This window comes from Corythoichthys intestinalis, chromosome 14 (genome assembly GCF_030265065.1).
Source record: "Corythoichthys intestinalis isolate RoL2023-P3 chromosome 14, ASM3026506v1, whole genome shotgun sequence".
Taxonomy (NCBI): domain Eukaryota; kingdom Metazoa; phylum Chordata; class Actinopteri; order Syngnathiformes; family Syngnathidae; genus Corythoichthys; species Corythoichthys intestinalis.
Genome location: NC_080408.1, coordinates 35,171,594 through 35,197,180, shown reverse-complemented (window position 1 = coordinate 35,197,180; position 25,587 = coordinate 35,171,594). Strand labels below are relative to the sequence as shown.

The following is a 25,587-nucleotide window of genomic DNA, read 5'->3' as shown; positions in this document are numbered from 1 at the left end:
GGGGGCTGTAGTGCTTTTATTATCAGGCTCGTGTGTTCATAATGCAAGGTTCTTGCTATTGAGAACTACATTTACCACAAGCTACGTGGAACCTCTGCTTTCAGTGGACAATTTTGTTTTGGTAATACCGACTACGCTTTGTCACACCGAGCCAAGGTCCATCTCACGATTTAAACCTGCTACTAATGCACGTCGGAATATTTGTAAAACCCTTGGCACATCTCCGAGTTCTGCGTTTCGCCTGCTGCCTGTGAGGGCCACCGCCCCCTGTCGTCGCTGTGTTTTCAACCCTAGAAGCTAGTTAGCAAACCAGCTAAGCACTGCCAGTCATTACACATGTCATCAGAAGAAGGTTTGAGCTCAACAATTACGGGTTGGCTTTTTGTTCATTCCTGGTGGCTACTACTGCCGTTCATCATGCTGCTGGTCGTCGCTGCCTTCATTGTCGCCTTCGTCCTGCTGTTGTACATGATATCGCCGCTTATTAGCCCCAAACCCCTCAAACTGAACGGGGCCCACGTCGTGGTAAGTCCACTGTAGTAACATTTTCATGTGTATGCATGTTTGTATTTATTTCAGACAGGTACTGTAATGGTGGGATTTTGAATACCGCACTGTTCTTATATTTACACTGTCACGTGTGCGACGAAAGAATGGTTGAGTTGTTTTTCTTGAATGCCTTTGAGTATCGAGAGACCCGAGTTAAAGCGCATGACATCACTTGAGCATAAATGGCATTCATATAAAAGATTGCATACTTAAAAACTTTGAGAAGCGAAGTGTTAATTTCTCAGACCTTGAATGGACTTGTTCAAACACACACAAAAATATACATTTTATGGGCGTAGTACACACTACTATCACAGGTGCATGTTATAACGGGTACTAATAATGTAACGAGAAAGGGCAGGTAATTTGGGATACTCACATTTGATTGGCTAAAATAGTACCGTCCTGGATAAAATGTCTGCCCCCTTGTCAGGTAACCACTTCCTGGAAATACTGGCTTTTATAAACATTTTTATCTACTGTTAAACGTCAGAAAAATGAAATTCTTATTTAAAAAAAAAAATAAATAAACAAGGATGTTTTCCTTGTGATGGACATGAAAAAGGCGATGCCTTTCCCTTTTACCAGTTAGCAGCGTCTTTGCCAAGTGTGTGCAGTTAAACACTGACTTATTACTTTACGTTGCAATTTGTAGGTCACTGGAGGCTCCAGCGGGATTGGGAAATGCATTGCAATGGAATGCTACAGACAAGGAGCTTTCATTACTCTGGTGGCACGTGATGAGGTAAGTCACCATCGTTGACATTTTATTGAAACATCATAATTGTCTTTTATATACCGAGGCTTTAATTTGAATGTAAAGTGATGGCGGTGTTATGAGTACAGTGGTACCGCGACATACGATCGCTTCGACACATGATCTTTTCGACATCCGACGTAAAATTTGACTCGCCATTTGTTTCTACATCCGACGACATGCTCGAAATACGACGACATGACAGCCCCGCAGACAAACGCATGGCGGACTTTCTTGTGAGAGAAATCAACATAGGTTTCAAAGAGGTTGGTACAGGTGGTGAAGAAAGGTAAAAGGTGACACTTACCTTCTAAATGAAGATGCAAATTATCGAAAAATAAGAGCGTGGGGGTGCGCATCCATGAACTGGCTCAACAATACTTCTCCACGGTCCTCCGACGACCATCGTTTGCCAGTCTTTATAAGTTAAGGTGACAAATATTATTGTGGTAACAGCGCCAAAGAAATCGCCAGCTTCGTCAGATTTCTAATCATTTATTCCATCAACTTGTGCAACGCCTACTGTCCCTCGCAGTTGACTGTGTTATCAAAAAAACACTGAAAGTGAAAGTAAGCTTTCCCTCTCTCTGTCAAGTTAGCCGCGCGGTGCGTTCAGGTACAGCAAAAAACGTCCGCCACATTCGAACCCAACTCGTTACATTATTACAGGAATTTTTATTATTATCGTGATATATATATATTTTTTAAATAATTTATTTGTTTTACTATGTGCAACTGCCATTTGCAATAGTAACAGCAGTATTTATTAAGGAATTAGTGGAGGTTCTTGGGCTGTGGAACGAATTAATGGAATTATAATGTATTCTTATGGGAAAATCCTGCTCGACATACGACGATTTGTACTTACAAACAAGGTCCTGGAACGAATTAATTTCGTATGTAGCGGTACCACTGTATATGCATTACCGGTATTTATTCCCTCAAATAGTGTCCGAATCAAATGCATTTTAAAGAAATTTAACCTCATAATGACCTGGCGACTACATCACATTTTGGGTCATGTAGGCCAGTGGTTCTCCAACCTAGTCCTCAAAGGCCCACTGTGGGTGCAGGATTTCATTCCAACCAAACAAATGACAACACTTTTTCACCAATCCGATGTTTTAAAAGTGCAATCAGTTGATTGCAGTCAGGTGCTGCTTGTTTTAGCAGAAACCTCATTGGTTCAACTATCTGTGCTGGATCGGCAAGAACAAAAACCACGACCCCCAGCAGGCGTTTGAGGACCGGATTGTAGACCACTGATGTAGGCCACAAAACTAACATTTGGTATACAAGTGTGACCCAACAGTTTCCTTTTTATAGGCAAAATTGATTCAAGCCAAGAAAGAAGTGGAGAAATTTGCCATCAACGACAAACAAGTAGGGGTGTTTTCCAGTGGTACCTTTATGAAAACCCGTGAGTTCTTTCAACGGAAGTCATAAAATTATGAACATTTCTATTGATTCAGGTTGTACTTTGCATATCAGTGGATGTTTCCAGTGATTACAGTCAGGTGGAAAGTGTCATAAAACAGGTATGGCTCTACTTTGATGTCAGCGTTAGTCTTTGGCTGACGATGTATTACTACTTGCTTTTGGTTTCATGCAGGCTCAAGAAAAGTTGGGTCCTGTTGATATGCTTGTAAACTGTGCTGGAACCTCCATATCTGGAAAGTTTGAAGAAGTGGAGGTAGACCGTTTTAAGGTGGGTAACCTTAGGTGCTCTCATTCCCCTCCCCTTTTATATTCATCAACATGTTTTTCATTATATTCAATAGAGGCTGATGGAGGTGAACTACTTGGGCAGTGTTTATCCAACACGTGCCGTCATAACCACCATGAAGGAGAGAAGAATGGGCCGCATCATGTTCGTTTCCTCCCAGGCGGGCCAAATCGGCCTATTTGGCTATACTGCTTACTCCCCGTCCAAATTTGCACTGCGCGGTTTGGCCGAGTCCCTGCAGATGGAGGTAAAGATTCTGGAAGCCCTACTGGCCATACTTGATCAATCGGCTGCACTAACCCACTTTGGTTAACTCTGGTCTTCCTCAGATAAAGCCATACAATATCTATGTGACACTGGCCTTCCCACCAGATACAGATACGCCAGGGTTGGTTGAGGAAAACAAGACAAAGGTAGACATTGCTCTTACATATTTGTCGCTTTTATTTACTTTTTTAATGAGTTATTTTCATCTCATTTTAGCCTCTGGAAACCAGATTAATCTCTGAAACATCTGGAATTTGTCAACCAGATCAAGTGGCCAAAATTGTTGTCCGAGATGCCGTGGTAATAAGTGATTCTCTTGTGCAGTTTGTGTCCCAGATGTTTCAGAAAATACATTGTGTAAATGAATACACTCAACATCACACCGTTGTAATGCACTTTAAAATGATACATTTTAGTATTAATCTAGCATTTCACCTATACAAATCGGTTAGCTTTTTTTATGCATTTGTCAAATGTTGTCTTCTTTATTTACTACAGCAAGGAAATTTTAACAGCTCTGTGGGTCCAGACGGCTACATGCTCTCAGCTCTAACCTGCGGGATGTCACCCGTCACCTCTATCACAGAGGGTCTCCAGCAGGTATACACACGAATGATTGTGTTTCATCCTCATTCATTATGCAAAGGTGAATTTTAGAGATTATTTCGTGAGACTGCGCCTGCGTTTTTATGTTTTGCATTATAGGTTTCAAGGATTGCAAGGTTTTTTGTTTTTGTTTTTAATTTAATTATTTATTTATTTATTCATTTATTATTATTTTTTATCTATTTAAAAAAAAGGATTGCAAGGTTTTGACTGGTCAGATTCATTATTAGGCAAGGCAAATTTATTTATATAGTGAGATTCAAATCAAATCCATAGTGATTTGAGAAAAATCTTGATTAAGAAATAAATTAAATTTAAAGTGAAGACAAAATGTAAACATTAAAATCCACAGATACAAAATAATATACTCACAAACCTAAAATCACTAAATGAGATAAACAAAACAAAAGAAGATTTTTTCAAAACTTGTTAAGTGGTCCATCTCACAAAGCAGATTTTATAAAAATTCTTCGTTAATTCTGTAATAAAGGACAATCCGGGCTTACTGTTGCACAAATTGGAGATTAATAAAACCTGAGAAGGTTGGGAAACTCAGGCCTGTTTAACAAAGAGGCGTGACTGAAACACTGTGTCCGTTTCTCTGGCAACTGAGTTCCTGGATCTGACCGGGTCAGGAGCAGATTTTACGCACTGAACTTTGAGTTATTTCTCTGTCCTTGCTCTTTCAGAGCCACATGCCATTTCATTTTCTTAATCAGTCAGCAGGCGAGTATTGGGGTGGTCTTGTTAAGCTGTCTGTAATTACAAATATTAAAAAAATAATAATAATTTTATACCTCGAGCAGATTAAAGGAACTCAAATCAACTGTTTGTTAAACCGAGAATTTTCTATCTCAAAGTAGTTCAACTCCAAGTTCAGATTTAGACTCAGTGTTTATTGAAACTGCTTCGTGAAATGGTCCTCATGTCAAATTAAACAAAGAGTAGATCTATTCAGGAAGTTTTTTTTATCAAGAGTTGATTACCACAGAAACAGAACAGGGCATCATTTTGTTTAGATGTAGAAACGTCCATACAGCCTACATACAGCTGGCGAGTTTGATAACTTTAGGGGTCTTCAAGTCTTGAAGGGTACCAAAAGGTTTTTAAAAATATTTAGACCCACAACAGTTGTAGACCTTAAGTAAAATTTTATATCTATTTCTAGACTCACAGGTGCTTTTCTAATGATTTTATGAAATGTAGTCCTGTTTCCTGGTACAATACCAATAAAAACTCGAGCAGCAGCATTCTGGACTATTTGCCACTGTCGGATTGTGTGATTTATTGACACCATGGAGCTTCTGCCGTTTTGAAAAGCACCACAGGCGTGCTAGTGATTTTCCATATTTGCTGCAACCAGAGGAGTTGAAGGAAATGCCAACAGGCAGTCCTCAGCTAATATCAACCCAGCATTTTCAGTTTATTTACAAACGAATGGAAAATGGTTGCACACCATAGACCAGGGGTGGGCAAACCGGTCCTCGAAGGCCGCAGTGGGTCCTGGTCTTTGTTCCAACTGATCCAGCACAGAGCTTTTAACCAATGAGGTTGAGATGGAAACAAGAAGCACCTGACTGCAATCAACTGATTGCACTTATAACACGCGAGATTGGTGAAAAGGTTTCCTCTTGATGGGTTGCAGCAAAAACCCTCACCCACAGCGGCCCTTTGTGTAATAGTTTGCCCACCTTTGCCATAGACACTTATTTGGTTCCGGTTGATATGTTAGTATGGGAATTGTATTTTTTACTGAGTTTACTTTCTTTGCAGATTGTCACCATGGGTCTGTTCCGTACCGTAGCCCTCTTCTACCTCGGAAGTTTTGACAGCATCGTGCGTCGTTGCATGATTCAGAGGGAGCAGTCCAAGTTGGCCGACAAGCGAGAGTAATTATTGCCGTTCCCTGGTCCAAAATGACCCACGAGCAGCAAGGTGAATGGACAGTGTGTTTACTGTAAGCGGCTTCACTACTCGTGTCCCCTCCCTCCTCTCCGCGCAGTGACATTTCACTTAAACGTGCACATGCTTCTCGTCACGGGAGCAGCCTTACATTAACAGGTGTTTTTTGGTGTTGTAATAATGAAGGGAGGCGATAGTACACATTAGCGGGCCTCTCTTCTCTTCTGGCACAGGAAGAGCAATATCCTGTCGAACCGGTTGTGCCAAATATGGCCTGAAATTCCCTCCTAAGGGGCTGCAGTCATAACAAGACTGACACGTCACCTTTTGTCCTCACGTTGCATGCTTCTTAAACGTAGAGGCCACAGTATTCTAAATGTATCGTTTCACCCAATAAGAAGCATTCTCAACCTTTTCCTAGCATTAAGTCTTTGCGGGCAAAGACCACTTAAATCAGACTACTCTGTTGGAACCGTGACTTTGTGTGTTTGTTTTAATGTGTGTGTCAGAGTGCAGCTGCGGTGTAAATATGTGTTGAAGTATAAAAAAATTTAAGTTTTGTATGAAAGGAATGGCACATTTGAAAAATGTTTTTGTACGTGTTCAATTTGCCACAGTCTGACTGGAAAGATATGACTTGTATACTTTGACTGTGACATTATAGTAGTGAGTAAGGGACAAAACACTAGGGAGGCGACGGCGAAATGCGAAAGTCATTGCCTCTTAGCTGAAAGCCAACACACGGGGCGCGATGCGACTGCAGCGGCAAGCAGCTGCGACACGCATCGCTTTCTGCCCATGCGTCATCCCTCTCCTATGATTGGCTATGAATTCGGAGGGCATTTCTAAATTTCCGGTCTTTTCTGAGCACCAGCTCAACTTCCTAGACTGCGTTTTTTTTTAATTTATGTCCCGTAAGTTTTTGTGTTTTTTTTTTTTTTTTTATGATAAGCAATGTTATACAAACATTGAAACTTGTAAAGCACAGCAAACGTACAAGAGAGACGAGAGAAAAATGAAATAGCCATGTTGACAGTTTTTTTTTTTTTTTTTCATGTTGACGAAGTGTGGCGTGTGGATGTCAATTTCGCAGGTGATTTGTCGATCAATAAATCCGTAGCTGATTGGTTGTAGTGCCAGGCGACAGATATAGAACCATTTCCTATTTTTTAATGTCGCGTCGCTGGTCCGCACGTGTACGTGTACGAGCGAATAATTTCACGTGCACTAATGTCGTGTGTCGCTTCGCCGCAAGAAGGTTAGCAATTTTCGCATCATCGCGCTCGTTCCATAGAAAATGTATTAAATGCGAGCAACTTTGCATCCCATTTGTTTTAGCCCTAATTTGTCAATGAAGTGCATAACAATACAAAACCTGTCCACCACTTGGGCTTCTTCTTTGCATTTCGTATTCATATGAGCTGAATTTACACTGCATGGTTTAAGTCACACAATTAGGTTTCGCCACCAATTGGCATAAAAATGGGGGCAGGGGGATGTTCGAAATATTATAAAAATCTAAAAAAAAAATAAAATAAAAAAACCCCAAACATTATACATATGCCAATTTGATCACAGTACAAACGAACAGATTAGATATAGGTATACCCCAGCAGCATGATGCCATTAAAATTCACTGATGGGCCCACGGTGTCTGTAAAGCCAGACAAACACATTAGGTGAAAAACAACAACAGCTTTGAATTTAAAACGACAAAGAAGGGACGGTGAAATATGGTGTAAATATGCCACATCAGAGGTTGTCCATCATTAAGTAACAGCTGATGGTGTCCAGTGGAGGAGTAACATGGAGGTTTCCCTCATTAAAATCAATAGGAGGGAAAACTCTCCTCAAGCCAACTCAACGCCACCTAAGGATTAATATTTGTATTGTTTATGTGTTTACTGTTGTCACTGGCTTTGGCAGTTAAATATGAGCATTTTGTTCGTCCGTACATGCGGGTTGTGTCATGTGTTCCATCAGTCTAAAAACACCCACATTATGTGTGCTACTTGAAATGTGCATGGAAATGGTCATTAATTAGCAGAAAGACATAGTGGAATTGGGCGATTAGACCTGCAGTGTAAATACATTTTACAGTATTTATCTTTCGAAGAATCAAGAAACTGCAGTGACACTTTCTTTATCCTTCTGGTATCATATTTCAAAAATCCAAAAATGGGGTGTTATTTGCAACCGGTCGAAACAAATACAACTAATTAATTTTGTACTAGACTGAATCAAATAGAATTGTATTGGTGAAAAAAAGAACAATTTAAGTGTGTGTTTTCGTGCTTCTGTGTTGTGACTGAGCCAATCCTTGTTCAGAAAGAAGCCATTGAACATTATCTCCTTCACGTCCGGCTTTTTTTTACAGCAGGGTACTATTATTTCCAGCCATAGGTTATGAAAGTTCCAGTGACTGTTCACCTCTCAATTCTAATATACTTTTTTTTTTTTTTTTGGGGTTCATTTAGTATGAAAATGGAAACTTACGTGTAATTTTTATCTGTCATTGCACATGAGACTGCCACGCAATCGGCATTGGCGCTGACCTAAATCAGGGCAGAGCGAGACTCGCTGGTTCGAGTAATGCCTGTGCGGGTCTAGTGAGGGTGCTAGAGATTTGTTTTACATGCAAACAGTGCACAAAAGATTTTTCTCTTCTCTACTTTTGACATCCTACAAAACACGGACAAGACACTTAAATACCCTCAAAATACAATATTTAACACACTGAATTGGTGTCCAACTTTGAGCCTTGTACGTCTTCCTTTGAACCAGAATGTACTTTCATTCAAGTGTGAGCATTTTTTTTTTTTCGCACGCTGATAGTTGAATGCCAAAATGTGTCAAGACAATTCCTTTTACGATGTCTTTTGTGGTTGCGGGGAGATAAGCTGCAGCCTGTTCTAACCAAGCCTTAAGATGATGAGTGATCATGCGACCACAATGGAGCCCCTCCACACTGATATGCGGGTGTGTAGTTTACCAATGATATCAGCATGAGTGCAAAACCTTTTTTTTATGTCTCTTTGTATGTTGTGACAATTATGAAAAGACGCCTTAGATAAATCCAAAACATGAAAGTGAGAAAACATGACTCGTGTTTGATGACGTTCTCGTTTGATTTTTGGTTTAAAGGCGTGCCCAGCTTTTGTTGTTTCCTTTAAGAGTCCACTCATTGTTTGAGGTAGCAACACATACTGGTGCATCTCAGTAAATTAAAATATTGTCAATTTTTTAATTTTTATTTTAGTAGTTCAATTCAAAACTCCCTGTTTAAATGCCTGTTTTTATAGCTAAAATTTATTTTTATTATATAACCTGTAATTCGAGTCAGGAAAAAAGACATTTTTCAAGAATGGAAGTAAAAATATTTGAGAATGTTATTGCACAAGTGTGTACAACATCTTATAGAGAAGTTTTCTGAGCGAAAATTGGGCGGTGCCATCTTCCGGTATAGACAGAACCCCATTAATTGCGGTTGAAGTAGACAAAGTTTTAAACTGCAAAAAGTCCGTGTATGACTTGTAGTAGATGAGTGTTTTCCATTCTTTGTCGTTGAAGCTAATACAAAGCTAATGATGTCTCCTTGGTTCCACATCTGCCTTCATGAACACAAAATTCCAATATTCATGTCTTAGGACAGATTCAACTAGATGCTTCGGAGCTTTTCAGGTCCCTGATTGCGTTTCCATCCATCAAATCAAATCAAATCAATAAAATACTAAAGTTTTGGTTGTGGTGACTCATAGCCATTTCTTCATGTTGTCCCTAAATGTCATGATGATGGCAGATGGATGCGGCATTTCCAAATTGTCTTTTTTGAGGGATTTTGATGAGTAATGCCACTCCCGCTTCACTGTTGTTTTGGTTAGAGAAAGTGTAAAACTGAAGTCGCAAGCAGAAAGGCGGAAGTACCTCGGAAACTTGTCTATAACTGGAGATTTGATAGTGTTCAGAGTTATCCAGTTACTTTTAAACTCAGATGTTTCAATAAACCGTTCCTGTAGTTTTTGTAGTCATCTTATAGGGGAGTGTGAATGCTTGCAGCAAGGGCTGCAGCTATCGATTATTTAAGTAATCGATTAATCCATCAATTAGTTAGAATAATCGGGTAATCGGATCAGGAACATTTAATGCATTGCAAAATAAATTTTATGAGATGAAAAACAAAAGCTTGTTAAGACTGCACTTTCAAAAGAGCATTAAATCCAATTACAAAATAAAATTTCCGAGTGTTTCTTCAAGCAATGTAGAATTGCACTTTCATTTCACAGTAGCAATAAATGTATTTAAAAATAAATTAAAATACCCGAGCTTAGCCACAAACTGTCTAAAAAAAAATTTTTAAGTGTGGATCTAAGTACAAAAAAAGAATAATTGACTAACTTGCATAGCAATTGACTAACTTGCATTGCAACAGTCCGCTAGCTTAAATGCGATAAAATACTTTTTTTTTTTTTAACAAAGCTCTTAATAAATCTTTCAAACACATATTCCCACAAAAACCCCTAAATATAAACTAAATTACGAATGCATAAAAAACATTAGCTCAAACTAAAACTTCCGTTATGTTGGTCTTAACACAGAGTAGCTGCATTCAGCCGTGTTAAATAACTTATATCAACCCCGCCACTCTATTTGAACGAATTATTGAAGCAGCAAAAAAAAAATTTCTAATCAAAAAATCTAAAATATTGTGCAGGTCAAATCACACATTCATGTTTGAAAATGTACAGTTCTAAACAAAAACAGGCATTTGAACACGGCTTTTTAGTTTTCTCGTAAATACTTTTCAGGAGGTCAGTTTATTATCTCATTGTTAAACAAAAGTTGAGATTGTTAATATAATTTTATTTCCATAGGGAATTTTATTTTGTTCTATATAATCATCCAAAATTATTTTGAATTGTAATTGTATCGAGTTTCACATTTCTGACTTGAAACCCCCCCCCCCCCCACTTTCTAATGAATTTAGATGCACCCATAGTTATGTAGCCTGTTGTTTTAACACTGTTAAGCTATGCAAAGAAAAGCCTGTGCTTTCAATGTCTTTGAGCATTTACAGTCAGTATTAGAGTTTTAAAACAGGCATTTGAAGTCATTCACTGCTCATCACTGTAAAAATTGTCTTTATGTTAAATCCCTCGTTTTTCTTTCTCACCTTTCACCTTGTGTGCCAGGGAAAGCAACCTGTCAGAGGTAGAAAGCAACCTGTCAGAGGTAGAACACTGTTGTATGTTTTCTGACAGGTGAACTGAATAAATATGTGTGGAAATCTCACCTCCTCATGATTGATTTTCATGATTGATTTTTATCTTGATTGCAATCCTCAGGGCGTTAATTAATTCTGTTGTCAAAATGACATCCGTTATAGTCATGAAAAATACCACTTCATTCTTGTTGTATTACGATTTAGTTATTGAAATTACTTCATTGTTTGGCACGCCAAACCTCATTGTTGTTTTTTGTGACTTAATGACATAATATTGATATTAATAGAAAAAAAATCACATGTGGATCTAATACTCCTTTGTAGTGATCTGGTAAAGTGTGAAAGTCATCCTCTTAGAAGCCTGGTGGTCTTTTTTTCTTTTGAGAATTTGAATATTCCGTTTGTGCTGAAGAGAAGTTAATCTCCCTTGAAGGGGCTTTCCACATTTGCATAAAATAGGAAATTCCATGCTCTCTTTTTTGTGTCCCAGAGGAGAATATAACTACATGAAGAGGAACCCAGATAATTATCATTAGAAAAAGTGAGCAGACTCGAAGCAGGCGAAGTGAGGCCTGGTTTTACATCTACAAATTGTAATGACCTCTCACAGTAGGTAGATAAATCAGTAGATAAATGGAGGAAGACTCGCACATTGATTTTTGTTAGAGCTTTTCCTCATTAGCACCTCATTAGCTGAGCCAGCCCTCTCAGTCAAAATGGATTTGACATCTGTCAATGGGAATGAAATATAATTGCAAAAGTGCCAGCAGATATTTCAATATTGAATGTGACATTGGTGAACATGCTGTGTTTTGTAGCTGAAGTGGTTGATATAAAAAAAAGGGGGGCGGGGCTTGCAGTCATTAGAGAATAGTTATAATAGTATTTTTTTGTTAAATGCACTTTTTTACTATTAACTATAACTATTTTAGTGCAATGACGATAACAGACATCCAATCATGGCTCTTTTCATCTTTCTGCTGTGAATTTACATTCGTCCCTCGTAGACAAAGTCCAATACATTTTAAAAAAGCGGGCAGCGAAATAACGAATGTAGGTTTGGATAGGGGACGGCAGGGACATAACACTACCAATTACCAACTTTTCAGGATGCTCAAATTGTCCCCACTAACTTTTAGGCAAACTTATTTGCATATAATAATGAGTTCAGTTAGGTAATTTTGTGTAATTTTGTCTTCCCAAATGCTGTTAGGATAGAATGGACCCTACCATTATTAAGTTAATTATTTTCATTATGTTAAGACTTACATTTTCACTTACTGAATGTGCCGGTCCATTTTTTTCACCTCAAATGCACATTTGATTGGCTGACTACTTGCATTCATTTAAAATGTATTTATTTTCTACAATTTTATTTGAACATATTTCTATTTGCAGCCTATGCATTTTTTCAGATAATCATACACTAATCATAGTTGGGGTAAAAAGTATACCTTATGTAAGTATGTTAACTAAGGGTGTAACGGTACATGTAATAGTATTGAACCGTTTTGGTACTTGGTGCTCAGTTCGGGACGGACGCGTACCAAACGAGTTTGACGTAATATAACCCTTAGTTTTCGAGGCTGTGAGTCGATCGGGTTACAGTTTCTCTGTGTAGATTATATTTACTCAGTCTTCTTTACTATAATGAGGTCCAGCACGATAGGACAGTATAACCCAGAAACGTCAACGGCGCGACAGCGTGCCGCCGCGAGAACACAGTGAAACGCAGGCGTTGAGTCAATCAGCCAATGCACACCAGTCGCAGTGCAGCCGCGTGTTAGATGCGTCCCAGAAGCGGCTCAACGCGACGTACGCGAAAATAACGGCAAAGTTCATTATTTGACGCGAGACGCGGCCCTCCTGCGTCAATACTACTACCGGTTGCTAGGATTGGGCCGGAAGTCACTCGTGTAAAAATACGGTGGATCCGGTCGATTTTCAAACTAATAGGCAATCGTAACCTACTTTTTGAGTCCATCAGATCTCTTGAGTGGTAGATCGGGGCACAGTTGACTTGTCTTTGTTGATTTACTGCTGGCTTCTGTGCTGTAATAATAACCAACACGGCCCCGTGTTCAATACAAAACCCTCCTACCACAACAAAACAATTAGGAACTAATATTCACATAGGAACTAAAGTTATACAACATAAAATATACAATATAAATGAATACTACATCACATTTGTAAAATATAAACACATAATAAAATAAAAGCCCATTTAAATAAATTGAAATGAGCTAAAACACCTGTAATTAAATAATCAGAATAATACACAGATCCTGCTTACACAATTAAATTTATTAATTTCTGTGTGGCGCTTTAACTTGAGAAAATCCACCAATAAAGCTTTTGAAAACCGTTCATAAGAAAAAAAGTTTCATTGAAGCATTTCATTTGTAAAATACATGTTAAAATCGTTGTCATTGGGATTGCTTTTCTTTTTAGCACAGGACTTCTTTTTTCTTCTTTCTTTAAAAACAAAAGCTGACCAATACGCGGGGTCTGAAAGGCAAATTGTTGTTGAATTATCTTTAAATACCCACTACTTTTTGAGCAGAATTCTAGCTTTGTATAGGCTAATGTTCCTATTGTTATTGTTTTGTAAGCACAAAAGTGTGTAATAAACAACTAGCACATTTATATTTTGCATTTTGTTTTCTTACTGTATTGAAAATGAACCGAAACGTGACCTCAAAACTGAGGTATGTACCAAACCGAGATTTTTGTGTACCGTTACACCCCTAATGTTAACATAATTTATGTTCAAATATTGCAATTTAAATTTGCTAATAAAATCCAGACATTTATTCTGGAAGTTTTTAAAAATGTTTCATCAGTAGTTTTTGAAGATATTTGAGAGAAATGTAACCCTGACCCCCGTTCACCCAATCTGTTTGTTCTTATTAATGTCCTGTCCCTAGCAAAAAGTGTACATGCAGGTTATGCTGTTATGCCATCCCTACCAATGTTGAGACCAAACCTACGCCATTGGTTCATTCGCTGCCTACCTGTTCAAATGGTTTTGATGTCTATCATGGTCAGTGGCAGCCAATGAGTTAAAATGAGAGTATTAGCATGTTCAAACACTTAATTCAAATACAGAGTGACTTAATTTGACATTGTCTTTTTATTAAATCCACATTTGACCTGTTTCTCGAAAAGAAAAGCAGGATACAGGATTGTAGGAAATTTCACCTGTGCTGCTTAAAAATTTTGATTCGAAATATTCAATTTAATTCCTGCATGGGATCGTTTTGGATCGGATTGTTCAAAACTAATCATCACAGCGGGTTGTTACTTAATGAATGAAAAAACTAAAATTGACACTCATTTATACGTATACCAATTGACTTTTGACAGTCTTCTTTGAAGTGACCATGAATGTTTTGGGAATATGGGAGAAAGCTCTGCACAGGAAGTCTGACAGAACTGCATGGCTGAAGTCAGGTGTGAAAGTGGGCCAGAACGGTCGGGAATGCAGTTCCGGTATAAGATTCAGGGCCAGAACGCAGTTCCGTTATAAGATTCACGGTGCTATGATTCCGAAAATATGACAACTGTCAAAAAAAAAAAAAAAAGCTAAGCTGCCACACATGCATTTCAGCTCCAAGAAGAAAACAATCTACCAACATAAGATTTACATACACAAGTGTTAACAACAAGCATAATAAAGTGCTTGTGTAGCGTAATCCGTCTCCATCAATATTTATTATTGATTTTATTCCAAGGACGGCATGGAGGTTTCCCCAGCTGATGCAGTTATCTGAGTCCGACGATGATGAGTCACGTCAATGTGCGAATGCACGCAGCAAAGCAAAACGCCTGGACTCATTTATCCATTCAATTAGCAGAGATGTTTAGCTCTGATTGGTTCAAATGTGCATGTTTTCTGGAACAACAACAACAACAAAAAAGGGCAATGCAACATAAAATGGATCAAATCTTTAAGAGCAACGAAAGAGTTGAGGAGGCTTATTTATCTTATTTAGTTTTATTTGCTCTGATGGGGAGGTTCAGAACATCTTAGCTATCAATGTGCACTTTGGACTTATATATGTTCATTTATTTTTGGCTACTTATTCAGTTCCTTATGACTGAAAAAAGTCAATGTTTGCACGATCTTCAAAATCTATTCCATTTCACTCTGCATAATATAAGTCATTTGTACTTATTTTTCTGAATGTATGTTACTTATATCTTTATTATTACAAAAAAAAAATGTTTACATTAACTTGAATATATATCCTATGTTCTTAAGTAGTTAAACTTGAGATTGGGCATTTGTATGTGAGGAACTAAGGGAAAATAAAAAATTAGGAGATGAAGGTTGGAGTTATTGCTGTTTTTGTTAACTTTTATTTTGCAAATCATTGAAAAAATACAATTTTGAATGAAGAATAAATAAAATATCTGGCTCCGTGACGACCCTTCACGTCGGGGAGTTCCGGCAAGAAATTCTAGCCACTTTCACCCCTGTCTGAAATACTCATCACAATTCCACCGTGCTTCCCAAGAGAGGTCTTAATTATGCAAATGAAAAAAACAGCAGACGTGCAGCCATTACACAGATGTCCCCCAAGCATCTATCTGAATGCAATAGACGATTTTGTGTGCAGTTCCCAATGTACACTTGGAGGCTCCCGAGCGCAACCAAAGGGTGCACTTTGCGTACGTGACGTCAAGAATGGCTGACGCGCAATGAGCAGCCCACTGGCGGAGCAGCAGCAGGAGGAGGAGGGATCAGTTTGTATGGAAGTGAACCGAGATAGTGGTCTCACACGCCGCCTGAACTAAACCGTCGGCGACGCGGCGCTGAGCGGCCATTCTGGCGCAGACAACTTTGCGCCCCTTTTTTTGCCCCCCAACTCTTCCACGTCTGCCTGACGCGCACTGGGAATACATCAGCACTCCCTGCAGCCTCTTCCGCGTATTGGATTTCTACGCATTGACGGGCTCTCCAGTGTGCCTCGCAGCTTTTCGCGGGGACTTTTACAAGCTTTTATTTCCGGCTGGAGCCTGGGATTTAGGCGTCGACTCGGTTCGGTTTCGTCGCGGCGCACTTTTGGATGAGCCCCGCGCAGAGCAGATGCACGATGCGTTCGATTTAGGAGCAAATCTGAGAGTCCAAAGTGCCAAATTCAGCCCAGATGGCGAACGAGCGCAATCGCAGCATTGTGAGGAATTATATCTGCTATAAACTCTCTAAACGCGGCTACGCGTGGGGCTTCGGAGCCGCCGGGGAGGATGAGGAGGACGATGCCGCTTCTGCTGCTGCTAATAACGGCGTAGTGGTCGCCCCCTCGCCGACTTTGGTGCTCCGTTGCCGCCGAGCCAGCTCCGGGCCCGACCGCGACTGCAGCCCCAAGCGGAGCTCCGGTCCCGACCCGCTCGCCGACATCCACAGGGTCCTGCGGGAGGCTGGCGACGAACTCGAGAGACTTTACCAGCCGGACTTCAGCGAGATGTCGCGGCAGTTGTACCTTTCGTCCACCACGGCTCAGCGTCGGTTCGCTGAGGTGATCGACGAACTATTCCGGGACGGCGTCAACTGGGGCCGTATCATCGCCTTCTTTGAGTTCGGCGGCACAGTGTGCGTGGAGTGCGCCACCAAGGAGGACATGACGTCGCAGGTGGACCACATTGCCGAGTGGATGACTGAGTACTTAAACGGACCTCTCAGCAGCTGGATCCAAGAGAACGGGGGCTGGGTAGGTGTGATTCGGTGGATACGGTTTAGTTTTTTAATTAATTTAATTTTTTGCACAGTACCGCTGGGGCATAGCGCCTGCATTGCTGATGTAGGATGAAGGCGTGTCGGCGCGCGCGCGCCTGAGTCTGTGTTCGTTTGCAGATGTGACCTCACACGCCACATTATATCACGTTTGTATTTAGGGCTTGCCAACGAGAAAGCTCTAGATGTTCCCATTACGCACGAAGGCGCAGGATGGGCGGCCTTCACTCGTGCGTCGCTCTGATTGGGCGTCGGCTTTGGCTGTCAAGCACATTTGCCCAATCAGAGAGCTGGCTCTTGTCACACCTCCCGATGCTCTCTCCTTAACCCCGCCTCTGACTAGGGGGGACTGGCAGTCACGCATCTGTCACAGAGATGCACGAGCGCCATATCTAGGAGGATTGCGAGAGACCCAAATACATTTTTGAATTGGCGTTAACCTTAAAATGTTGAAGGTGCACGGTCATATTATTGTTCAAGCATAACCCTTCTTGGGGAACTAATTGGCTGCCATTGACGGCACTAGACGTCCATTCATTTTGACTGGGAGAGGCTGACAGCGAATGATTGCTGCCATCCCTCCCAGTCAAAATGGATGAACGTCTAGCACCGTCAGTGACACTGCAAATTGAGCATTCACTGCCATTCCCCCCAGTTAAAATGAATTGGACGTTTATTCCTGTTAATAGCAGGCAATGACTTAAATAACCATATTTTTTTTAAAAAAGTGTTAATGTGTGTTAATTTCTTTTTCATTTCATTTTAATTGTACTAATTTGGCTTTTATTATCATGGTTTTAATAATTTCATAAAGATATAAATACATATTTAAAAAATATACAGTGGTACCTCTATTGTACACACGAAGTTAATTCATTCCAGAACCTTGTTTGTAAGTCGAAATGGTCGTATGTCGAGCAGGATTTTCCCATAAGAATACATTATTAATTCCATTAATTTGTTCCACAGCCCGAAAACCTACACTAAATCCTTAATAAATACTATTACAAAATAGCAATTACACAGAGCAAAACAAATGTATTATGAATAAAAATGGGAATAATGATATAATAATAGTAGTAGTAGTAGTAGTAATACCTGTAATAATGTAACAAATTGGGTTGTAATGCGGCAGATGTCGTTTTGCATGGTGTACCTGAACGCACCACGTGGCTGACGTGTCGTAGTGAGAGAGGACTTTTTACTTTCATTTTCATGTACTGTTGTAGGGTTCAGCTGCAGCGGGCAGTAGGCATATTGTGTTGCACAAGTTCTGAAATAAATACTTAAAAACCTGACGAAGATGGCGATTTCTTTGGCGATCTTACAATTATAATAATCACCTTAACTTATAAAGACTGATGAACAGAGGATGACCGCCAACATCATAGACCATCTTCGGCCATACTGTCAAGCCAGTTCACGGACGCGCACACCACGCTTATATTTTTCTGTCATTTCCATTACATTTCCATGGTAAGCCTCAACTTTTTACTTTTTTTGCCACCTGCACTAACAATCATGGAACCCATGATGATATCTCTCACAAGAAAATCCGCTGTGCGCCCGTCTTGCAGGCAAACAAAGAAACTGCGGCGCTGTCATAAATCGTCGTATTTCTAAGATGTTTTCGGATGTAGAAACAAATGGTGAGTCAAATTTTACGTCGGATGTCGAAAAGATTATGTGTCGAAGCGATCATATGTCGAAGTACCACTGTACATAAAAATCATTAATAACATAATTAGAATTGAAACCTGGTGTCATGACCCACAACATTTGTGGGTCATGTAGGCCAGACTTGTAGACTTGTATACCAAGTGTCCACATATTTGGACGCCAGGTCTTTATTTATTTATTTTTATTACCAAGAATAGTCACTTGCCCTATAAAGAGTTAAGGGGGGACATGGCTTTTATGACCTTAACTCATTTAGTTCCATCATTCGTTCACTGCAGCCCCTCAGTCCAAATGAATTGGACGTCTAGTGCTGTTAATGGCAACCAATGCGTTAACACTGCAGGGCTGACACATTTGGTCACTTACAATATTCTTCACAGTTGACCATGAATAGCATAAGCCACTTTCAAACATACAATACCGCAACATTACCAGGTGATGTGACACTCTACCTCCCCTGTTCTTGGCTTTCAAACATAGAACCAAGTGCTGGAATTTACCCAGGTCGGCTGCTTTCAGGCTGGGAAATGTACTGGTATTAACCGACTCAACAGCTTTCACGTGCAGCGAGTGACTCAAGCATGACGTCATGCTTGTTTACTTTTTTTTTAAAAATTAAGATTCTGCTGAAGAAATCAAGTTAATTTACTTTACTGATCTGACCCATTCATTTGTATGAGACCACACTGACCAACACAATGTTCTCATTCCTGTTTCTTTTTTTTTTTTTTTAATACGATAATCATAGGGAAAAAAAACAAGCTATGAACGTCCATACTGCCTTTGCTCAGCCCCAGAATCCCACACCGTCCACTTCTAAAGTTGTGTTTTCCTAAGCACTAAAATTGGCGAACAGTTTTCAGATCTAGTAAAAAGTTAGTTAATATGTTATTTGGTAGTCAAATGTTATTATTTCATCTTTAAGTGAAGAAAAATGAGGATATATAATATAGCAGTGGTTCTTAACCTGGGTTTGATCGATCCCTAGGGGTTCGGTGAGTAAGTCTAAGGGATTCGGCGAAGGTAAAGAAATGCTTTTTAGACCTGGATTTGGAATGGTTTGCTGCCTATTTACAGGCTTAATCCATTTCGTTTAACTGCTAGTCCTCGATCTGATGGGAGGAGGAACTGGTTTGCTCAGTGGAAGGTTGACACGCATTTGGTATGAGGGAATACAACAGAACAATGGCCAGCGTGGTCACAAATTTTGACCTGTTTATAAAACATGATGTCAAAATGAGAATTTTTGAACAGGAATTTGCTAAATTATTAGCTTGCTATCTTGGATATATCTGATTTGAATTTGAAAAAAATTGCTTTATTATCTAGTTCCGAAGGGTTCAATGATGATGATCAGTGAATGGTTTGGTACCTTTAGCAAGGTTGAGAACCTCTGGAATATAGTCATGTGATCAGCCTCTGTGTTTTGACGCGGAACATGACCTGCTGCATTCAGACATAACGCTACCTGGGAAAGTTCCACACATTCAACTAGGTCGTGCTTGTGATGCGGTAAATTTCCGGTAATCTCTGAGTCAACCGACCTGGGTAATTGCTTTCAGACTTGAGCATGACTCGGGTAAATTCTGGAGCATTACCTGACTACAGCATCTGTCTGAAATGGGCTTAATTGAGACCACTATACCCCTGAAGGTCATTATTGCGCAAAAGGCCATCAGCATATTTATTTTTGCAAAACTACAATGGTGAAAGGCTCTGTCTTATGCCAAGCCTAGAGCACTCAACAAAAGAATTATTGTCTGTTTGTATGTCAGCAGGGCACTTCCTGGTTCATGGAGGCAGATCTAGGCTTTGGGGCTTGGTTGGGGTTAAGGTTGATTGTTCCATTCATGCTAAAGTGTGAGTAAAAGGAATAAAAGGGGGTGAAAATGATCATTTTCATGCATCTGTTGCTGAGATGGATGGGGGACGTCCCTGGATCTGAAGGTATGGTAATGTAGGTCATCTTCCAGTATGGTTTGCTACTGGGAGAAGCTACTGCTGGTACTGCGGAGAGCAACCTTAATCTGGATTATCTCATTGAGCATGACCAGTTTTACAGATGACCTGTTCTGATTTTAACAAAGTAAAAGCAGGCAACATCTGAAGACTGTACAATGCGAGCTAAGACAAATTTTTCGGGATGCACAAATTGTGACAAACGGCACAAAGTTGTTTGCATCCTGCAGTTGTTGGCTCCAACTTTGTTGACACGACAATATAATACAAATTTTTAGTAAAGCAAGGTTTAAAATGTGCTATAATTCTTCACCCCTGTGGTATACAATGGAATTGCAGATTCAGCCATTTGCTGAAGCTGATTTCCTCCCATCCCAATTTAAAAAATATATTTTCTGAATACATATCTATTTTCATGTGTGTGTATTTTTTTTTTTTTACATAAAAAAAAAAAACAAAGTTTGAAAACTGATTAGTTGAGCTTTTTCAGTACTGACTGAAGAAATGTTTGGATTTTAAAATTTCTTCCCCCAATGCATATTCAGCGGCTGTCAATTACGTGCGGATTTGTGCCATACACTCTCTTCGATTTGACTCTTTTTGCACAGACTCAACCTGTTTCATTCATTTTGCGTTCTCACTGGCATTACCTCATTGACTTTTAAAACAATATTGAGTTGAGCATCAAAACTCTTGTCAGCTTGTGACATCACATGACAGGTCAACAGGTAGTGTAGCATTTCACACAGTGGGATCATTTCCTGACTCTGGCGGAGATTCCAGGGTGTAGCCCACAAGTCGGTGGCCCTAGATTGCCGTCACCCTGAACTGGATAGGTGGACGGCTATCACATCACTTCCTGGTTCGAAGTTGTGCCATTGGAAATGACCTGACCCCTTTTTAAATCTTTAATCTGCTTTGTATGGATTAAAAAATGTGCCACATTTGTCCCTTTTTGGACCAGTTCCATCTATTTATTTTAGGTACTTATGTACCATCTGCCAAATGACACAGAATCAGGGTGGAAACTTCAGTCCCCCGGCTTTGGCTTATAATAAACTCTTTGGTGCGATAGATGTTTTGTTTAGTCACTTGTTCTGTATTTTCCACTGTTCTTAAAAGAAAGCTGGTGGTCAATCAGCCTTTTGACACACCAGAGTGGCGTGGAAACAGCTGTCTGTCAGCCACCCACTGTTTCCTGTTGTTTTAGGACTAAGTATGTCCAAATATAGGAGTGGCTGCTAATGGCAGTTCAGTCTAATGCACTCCTAGTTCAACAAAATTTGCCCAGTGGTCATAACAAAGCATCTGTTGATCAGTTGACTCCCACCGTGCAAATGCGTCTGCTTTCACCCTGGGGGGCAAGTGAGTTGACGATGGCGGTGCTTTACCCGCACGTTTCGCACTCATGTTTGTTGGTAGGCTTCTGAAATGACGTTCGACTGACGTAGCGTTGGGATAGGGTTTGTTTAGAGTTGGTATGGTAACAGATAACAGCTTGAAGGAGTCAAATTTGTCAAATTTTATTTCCAAAATTAAAGGCTTAATTTTATGAGTTGTACACTTTCTATGAAAAACATATAAAGTATATATTTTCAAGGATTTTTTTTTTTAGATGGATACTCAAATTTTGGGGGGAATAAAATTATATCTGTTTGACAAAAAATATATATGGCGGAAAACACTCAGGTGACTCTGAGACCCAAATTTGGCCAAATTTCAAAATTGTCCTATATCCATGTGTGATACATCATTGGAAAGCTTAAAATATCAATTTTCTTGGGGAAAAGAAAAATTTGAACAGGAGGGCATTAATAAAAAAAAAAAAAAAAAAAAAAAAACTAAACCCTAACTCGAGGTGAGAGCATGAGAAAGCATAATTAAAGACACCTTGATTTTAACGAGATATTATCACTTACTTACCTTGTTTCAATCCAAAAACTTAGTGTAGCATGTCTCACCGAGTGTCAAGACACAGCTGTGAATGGCCAAAGCCAGACTTTTTGGGGATTTGATGGGTGAAACACGGTAATATAACAAGGGTTGCAATGAAAAATCGCAGACATCAAGGAGTGGTCGGGATTTTCTTTTTCAAATATTTACCCTTTTGAACTTTTTTTTTTTCTCTCAATTTTTCTTTGTTTGGATCGTTTATCATCTAAAATATTGGGGGACATGTGACAGTAACAAAAAACCCCAAAACAATTAAACGATAGTTGTGAGGTAGATATCCGTAACCTATTTACAGACACTATTTTTTGGATTATGATGTAATTTGTTTAAAAGTTTAAAATATGCGAGTGAATAATTTTATAATGTCTTATTGTTTTTTAATCTAAATATTAGACATCAATTAATGATTCTAAGCTAAAAATGATTGAGATTTCAAATAATAAATATAATTACTTACCTTCTTTTTATGGCTGGGTTGAACCAAAAGCAGTTGCGCGGTGTCTGTAAACTGGGGTGTCCAGAGTAAAACAGACAAATTAAAAATAGTTTGGGGTCCATATGCACCATGAAACTGCTATAGCAACATTTAGATATATTGTTCTATGAAACACAAGTTTTAAAGTCAAAATGTTGCTTGATATAATACACTTAAGAATATTAAAAACTATATTTGCATGAATAAAGTTTTAGACTGTGTAAGTATATATATTAGTGCTGTCAAATTTTTTGTGTTAACGGGCGGTAATTAATTTTTTAAATTAATCACGTTCAAATATTTGACGCATTTAAAGCAAACCATTTTTTGCACATTGAGAGCTAAGAGGCAGAGAAAGGCGAGTGGACACAGGCACTCAGTGGACCCCACTGTTTATTGGAATAAGCTTCAGCAACTCCTTAACAACAAACATAAGTATCATTTAGAGAAAGCACAACAAAAATAATTTTAACAGAAAGAATGTTAATAATGTTAACGCCATCTTGTGGTTTTATTGTTATAATAAACAAATACAGTACATATGTACAGTATGTTGAATGTACATATCCGTCTTGTGTCTTATCTTTCCATTCCAACAATAATTTACAGAAAAATATGGCATATTTTAGAGATGGTTTGAATTGCAATGAATTACGATAAATTTTTAAGCTGTGATTAACTCGATTAAAAATTTTAATCGTTTGACAGCCCTTATATATATATATATATTTTTTTTTTTTTTTCCTCAATAAAAACTACGTGAGGAAACAGGTGGAACATTTCTATACTAAGTTGCAATTTTACATGACTAAAGATATTCCTTTCCAAGAAAAAAAGTATGTTTTTAAGAGAGAAAAAGATATATTGTATATTTTCGTGAATAAAAATTCTAACAGTTTAATGGGTTTTTCCTAAAAATCAGTTTTGTTTAAGTATTTTTACTTTAAAAGAAGTTGAATTTATAGAACTTGCACCTCTAAAATACTTTCATTTTTTTCTCGGTCATTATCATGACTTTCGTCCTGTAGTGTTTCTTTTCATCCCGGTGTGGCATGAAGCAATTTATGCACCTGGGTGCCTGTTTTAACAGACTCAGATCAGATATCAATAAGGAATGCTGCAGGCTGCCAGGTGGTCTATTTCAGTGGAATGGGGGGGGACAATATAGATGCACCTTGATGCCAGTTGACAGGTGAGCCTTGCATGTGGGCCTAATTTACCATATATGTGGACCCGCCAACAAAGCCCGCCTCCTCCAAGCGATGCTGAGTGGCTGTTGGATGACTGAGGAAGTCATTAATCCTCATTTAGGTGACACGTTGAGTGACGGTGGCGCAGACGCTCAAAGAAAGCACATTTAAACACATTTAAAGACACAGGAGGGCCAAAATAAAAACCTCACTTATCTCCAATTTGTGTCTCCTCCTGGACTGTTAAACACATCATTGACGGTGCCAGTCATCTTTCAAACCTGTCCTGGGAAGTAATGCGAAAATAGAGATGACTCGGATTAATAAATTGCAATGCTTGTTCTAATTCTTTATTTGAGGTTATTGGGATCCTCTCTGAAATTGAATGGCAGTGTGCTTAGTAAATAAGTAAATTGTGCCTAAAGCGATCAGGATTCCCGCTACTCTACTGCACGCCTCTAGCTGACCAGGCCTCAGCTCTTTGCCTTTTGCCGCCTTGTATGCGCCCACAGGACCGGCAACAAGGAGCGCAGAAAGCTTATTTTCTACTGGCCCGGCCTGACATGAAGAGTTTCTTTCTTGAGTGAAGAGATCTGACGTCCCCCTTGAGATCCTCTGAGCACAAAGAGGCTTGTTCCAAACATTCTTGTCTGAGGAATTCACGAGGAGGAGGAGGGAGCCCAGCCCTTTGCAATGTCGACTGCCGTTTGAATGACAACGCAGAGGTTATGGCTGTGTTTTTTGTAGCGATCAAGTAGTATGAAAACTTCATGGCACGATTACCTTTTTGAAAATGTTCATGGCTATCAAACTTTTATTTGGAATACAAAACCGTTTCAGTAACCCTCTGAACTTTTTACATGCTAAAAAAACAACAGCAACCAAAATGAATTATGCCTTCGAGGAATTGAAATGCTTTCACACCCTGTGTAAAGCATGTCTATGTCCCGCCTGTTTGGTTTCATGTTGAGTAAAGATGCCAAGCATACCTATATGCAGCACAACAAACCACGTGATATTATTCACTTATTAGTCACAAAAATGTGAACATGAAATTTGCTGTACAAGTAAGTAAGCAAAAAAAAAACCCCAAAAAAACCCAACACAATCATTTAGACCATTTAAAGCAATACTAGGTTTCTTTTCAAACTTTATAAAATATTTTCATAACATTTGTGATAATATGTTGACTTACAACTAGTTGAATAACACCTTTTATATCTTGAGGGGTTCTGTATCGCTGCCACACACATAAAAACTACTAATGTGCTGACTGCTTCATGGCAAACGTCACTTCCCCCATCCCCATTCTTTATAAAGACGGAAATTAATGCAAACGCTTTCACACAAATGCTGCGAATTTGGCAGAGCAACAAAAAAGACAAAATGTTTTGTCTGAGGAGGAAAAAAAGTAGGGGTGCACGATATCTATTTTTTAAAACCGATACCGATATCGATAACTTCCTGCTCCTCAAAGCCGATATTGACAACCGATAATAAAGATATAATTATTTAAATGTATATTCACCCAAGTTTTTGAACACCTGGAGGTCAAAAAAAAA

The 25,587-nt window shown here is 39.2% G+C and overlaps 3 protein-coding genes across 3 annotated transcripts in view; all 3 read left to right on the top strand.

Annotated features, from left to right (window-relative positions):
* LOC130930022 (zinc finger BED domain-containing protein 5-like) overlaps positions 1-25,587 on the top strand; it is a 101,789-nt gene that overhangs the window by 20,455 nt on the left and 55,747 nt on the right. The window lies entirely within an intron of this gene.
* kdsr (3-ketodihydrosphingosine reductase) lies at positions 92-11,096 on the top strand. Its single transcript, XM_057857688.1, has 10 exons — positions 92-525; positions 1,205-1,294; positions 2,633-2,689; positions 2,779-2,844; positions 2,919-3,014; positions 3,088-3,279; positions 3,362-3,445; positions 3,516-3,599; positions 3,798-3,899; positions 5,679-11,096. The coding sequence occupies exons 1-10, from the start codon at positions 337-339 to the stop codon at positions 5,796-5,798; spliced, it is 1,080 nt and encodes a 359-aa protein (XP_057713671.1). The 5' UTR covers positions 92-336; the 3' UTR covers positions 5,799-11,096.
* Positions 15,765-25,587, top strand: part of bcl2b (BCL2 apoptosis regulator b) — a 78,810-nt gene continuing 68,987 nt past the window's right edge. The window contains exon 1 of the mRNA XM_057857689.1: positions 15,765-16,745. Within this exon, the coding sequence (XP_057713672.1) occupies positions 16,185-16,745 (561 nt within the window). The 5' untranslated portion in view covers positions 15,765-16,184. The remainder of the gene's footprint in view (positions 16,746-25,587) is intronic.

Coding starts and splice junctions, on each gene's coding strand:
- kdsr (XM_057857688.1), top strand. CDS start 337: ATGTCATCAGAAGAAGGTTTGAGCTCAACAATTACGGGTTGGCTTTTT. Junction 1,295..2,632: donor CTCTGGTGGCACGTGATGAG/GTAAGTCACCAT, acceptor TCCTTTTTATAG/GCAAAATTGATTCAAGCCAA. Junction 3,280..3,361: donor CCGAGTCCCTGCAGATGGAG/GTAAAGATTCTG, acceptor GGTCTTCCTCAG/ATAAAGCCATACAATATCTA.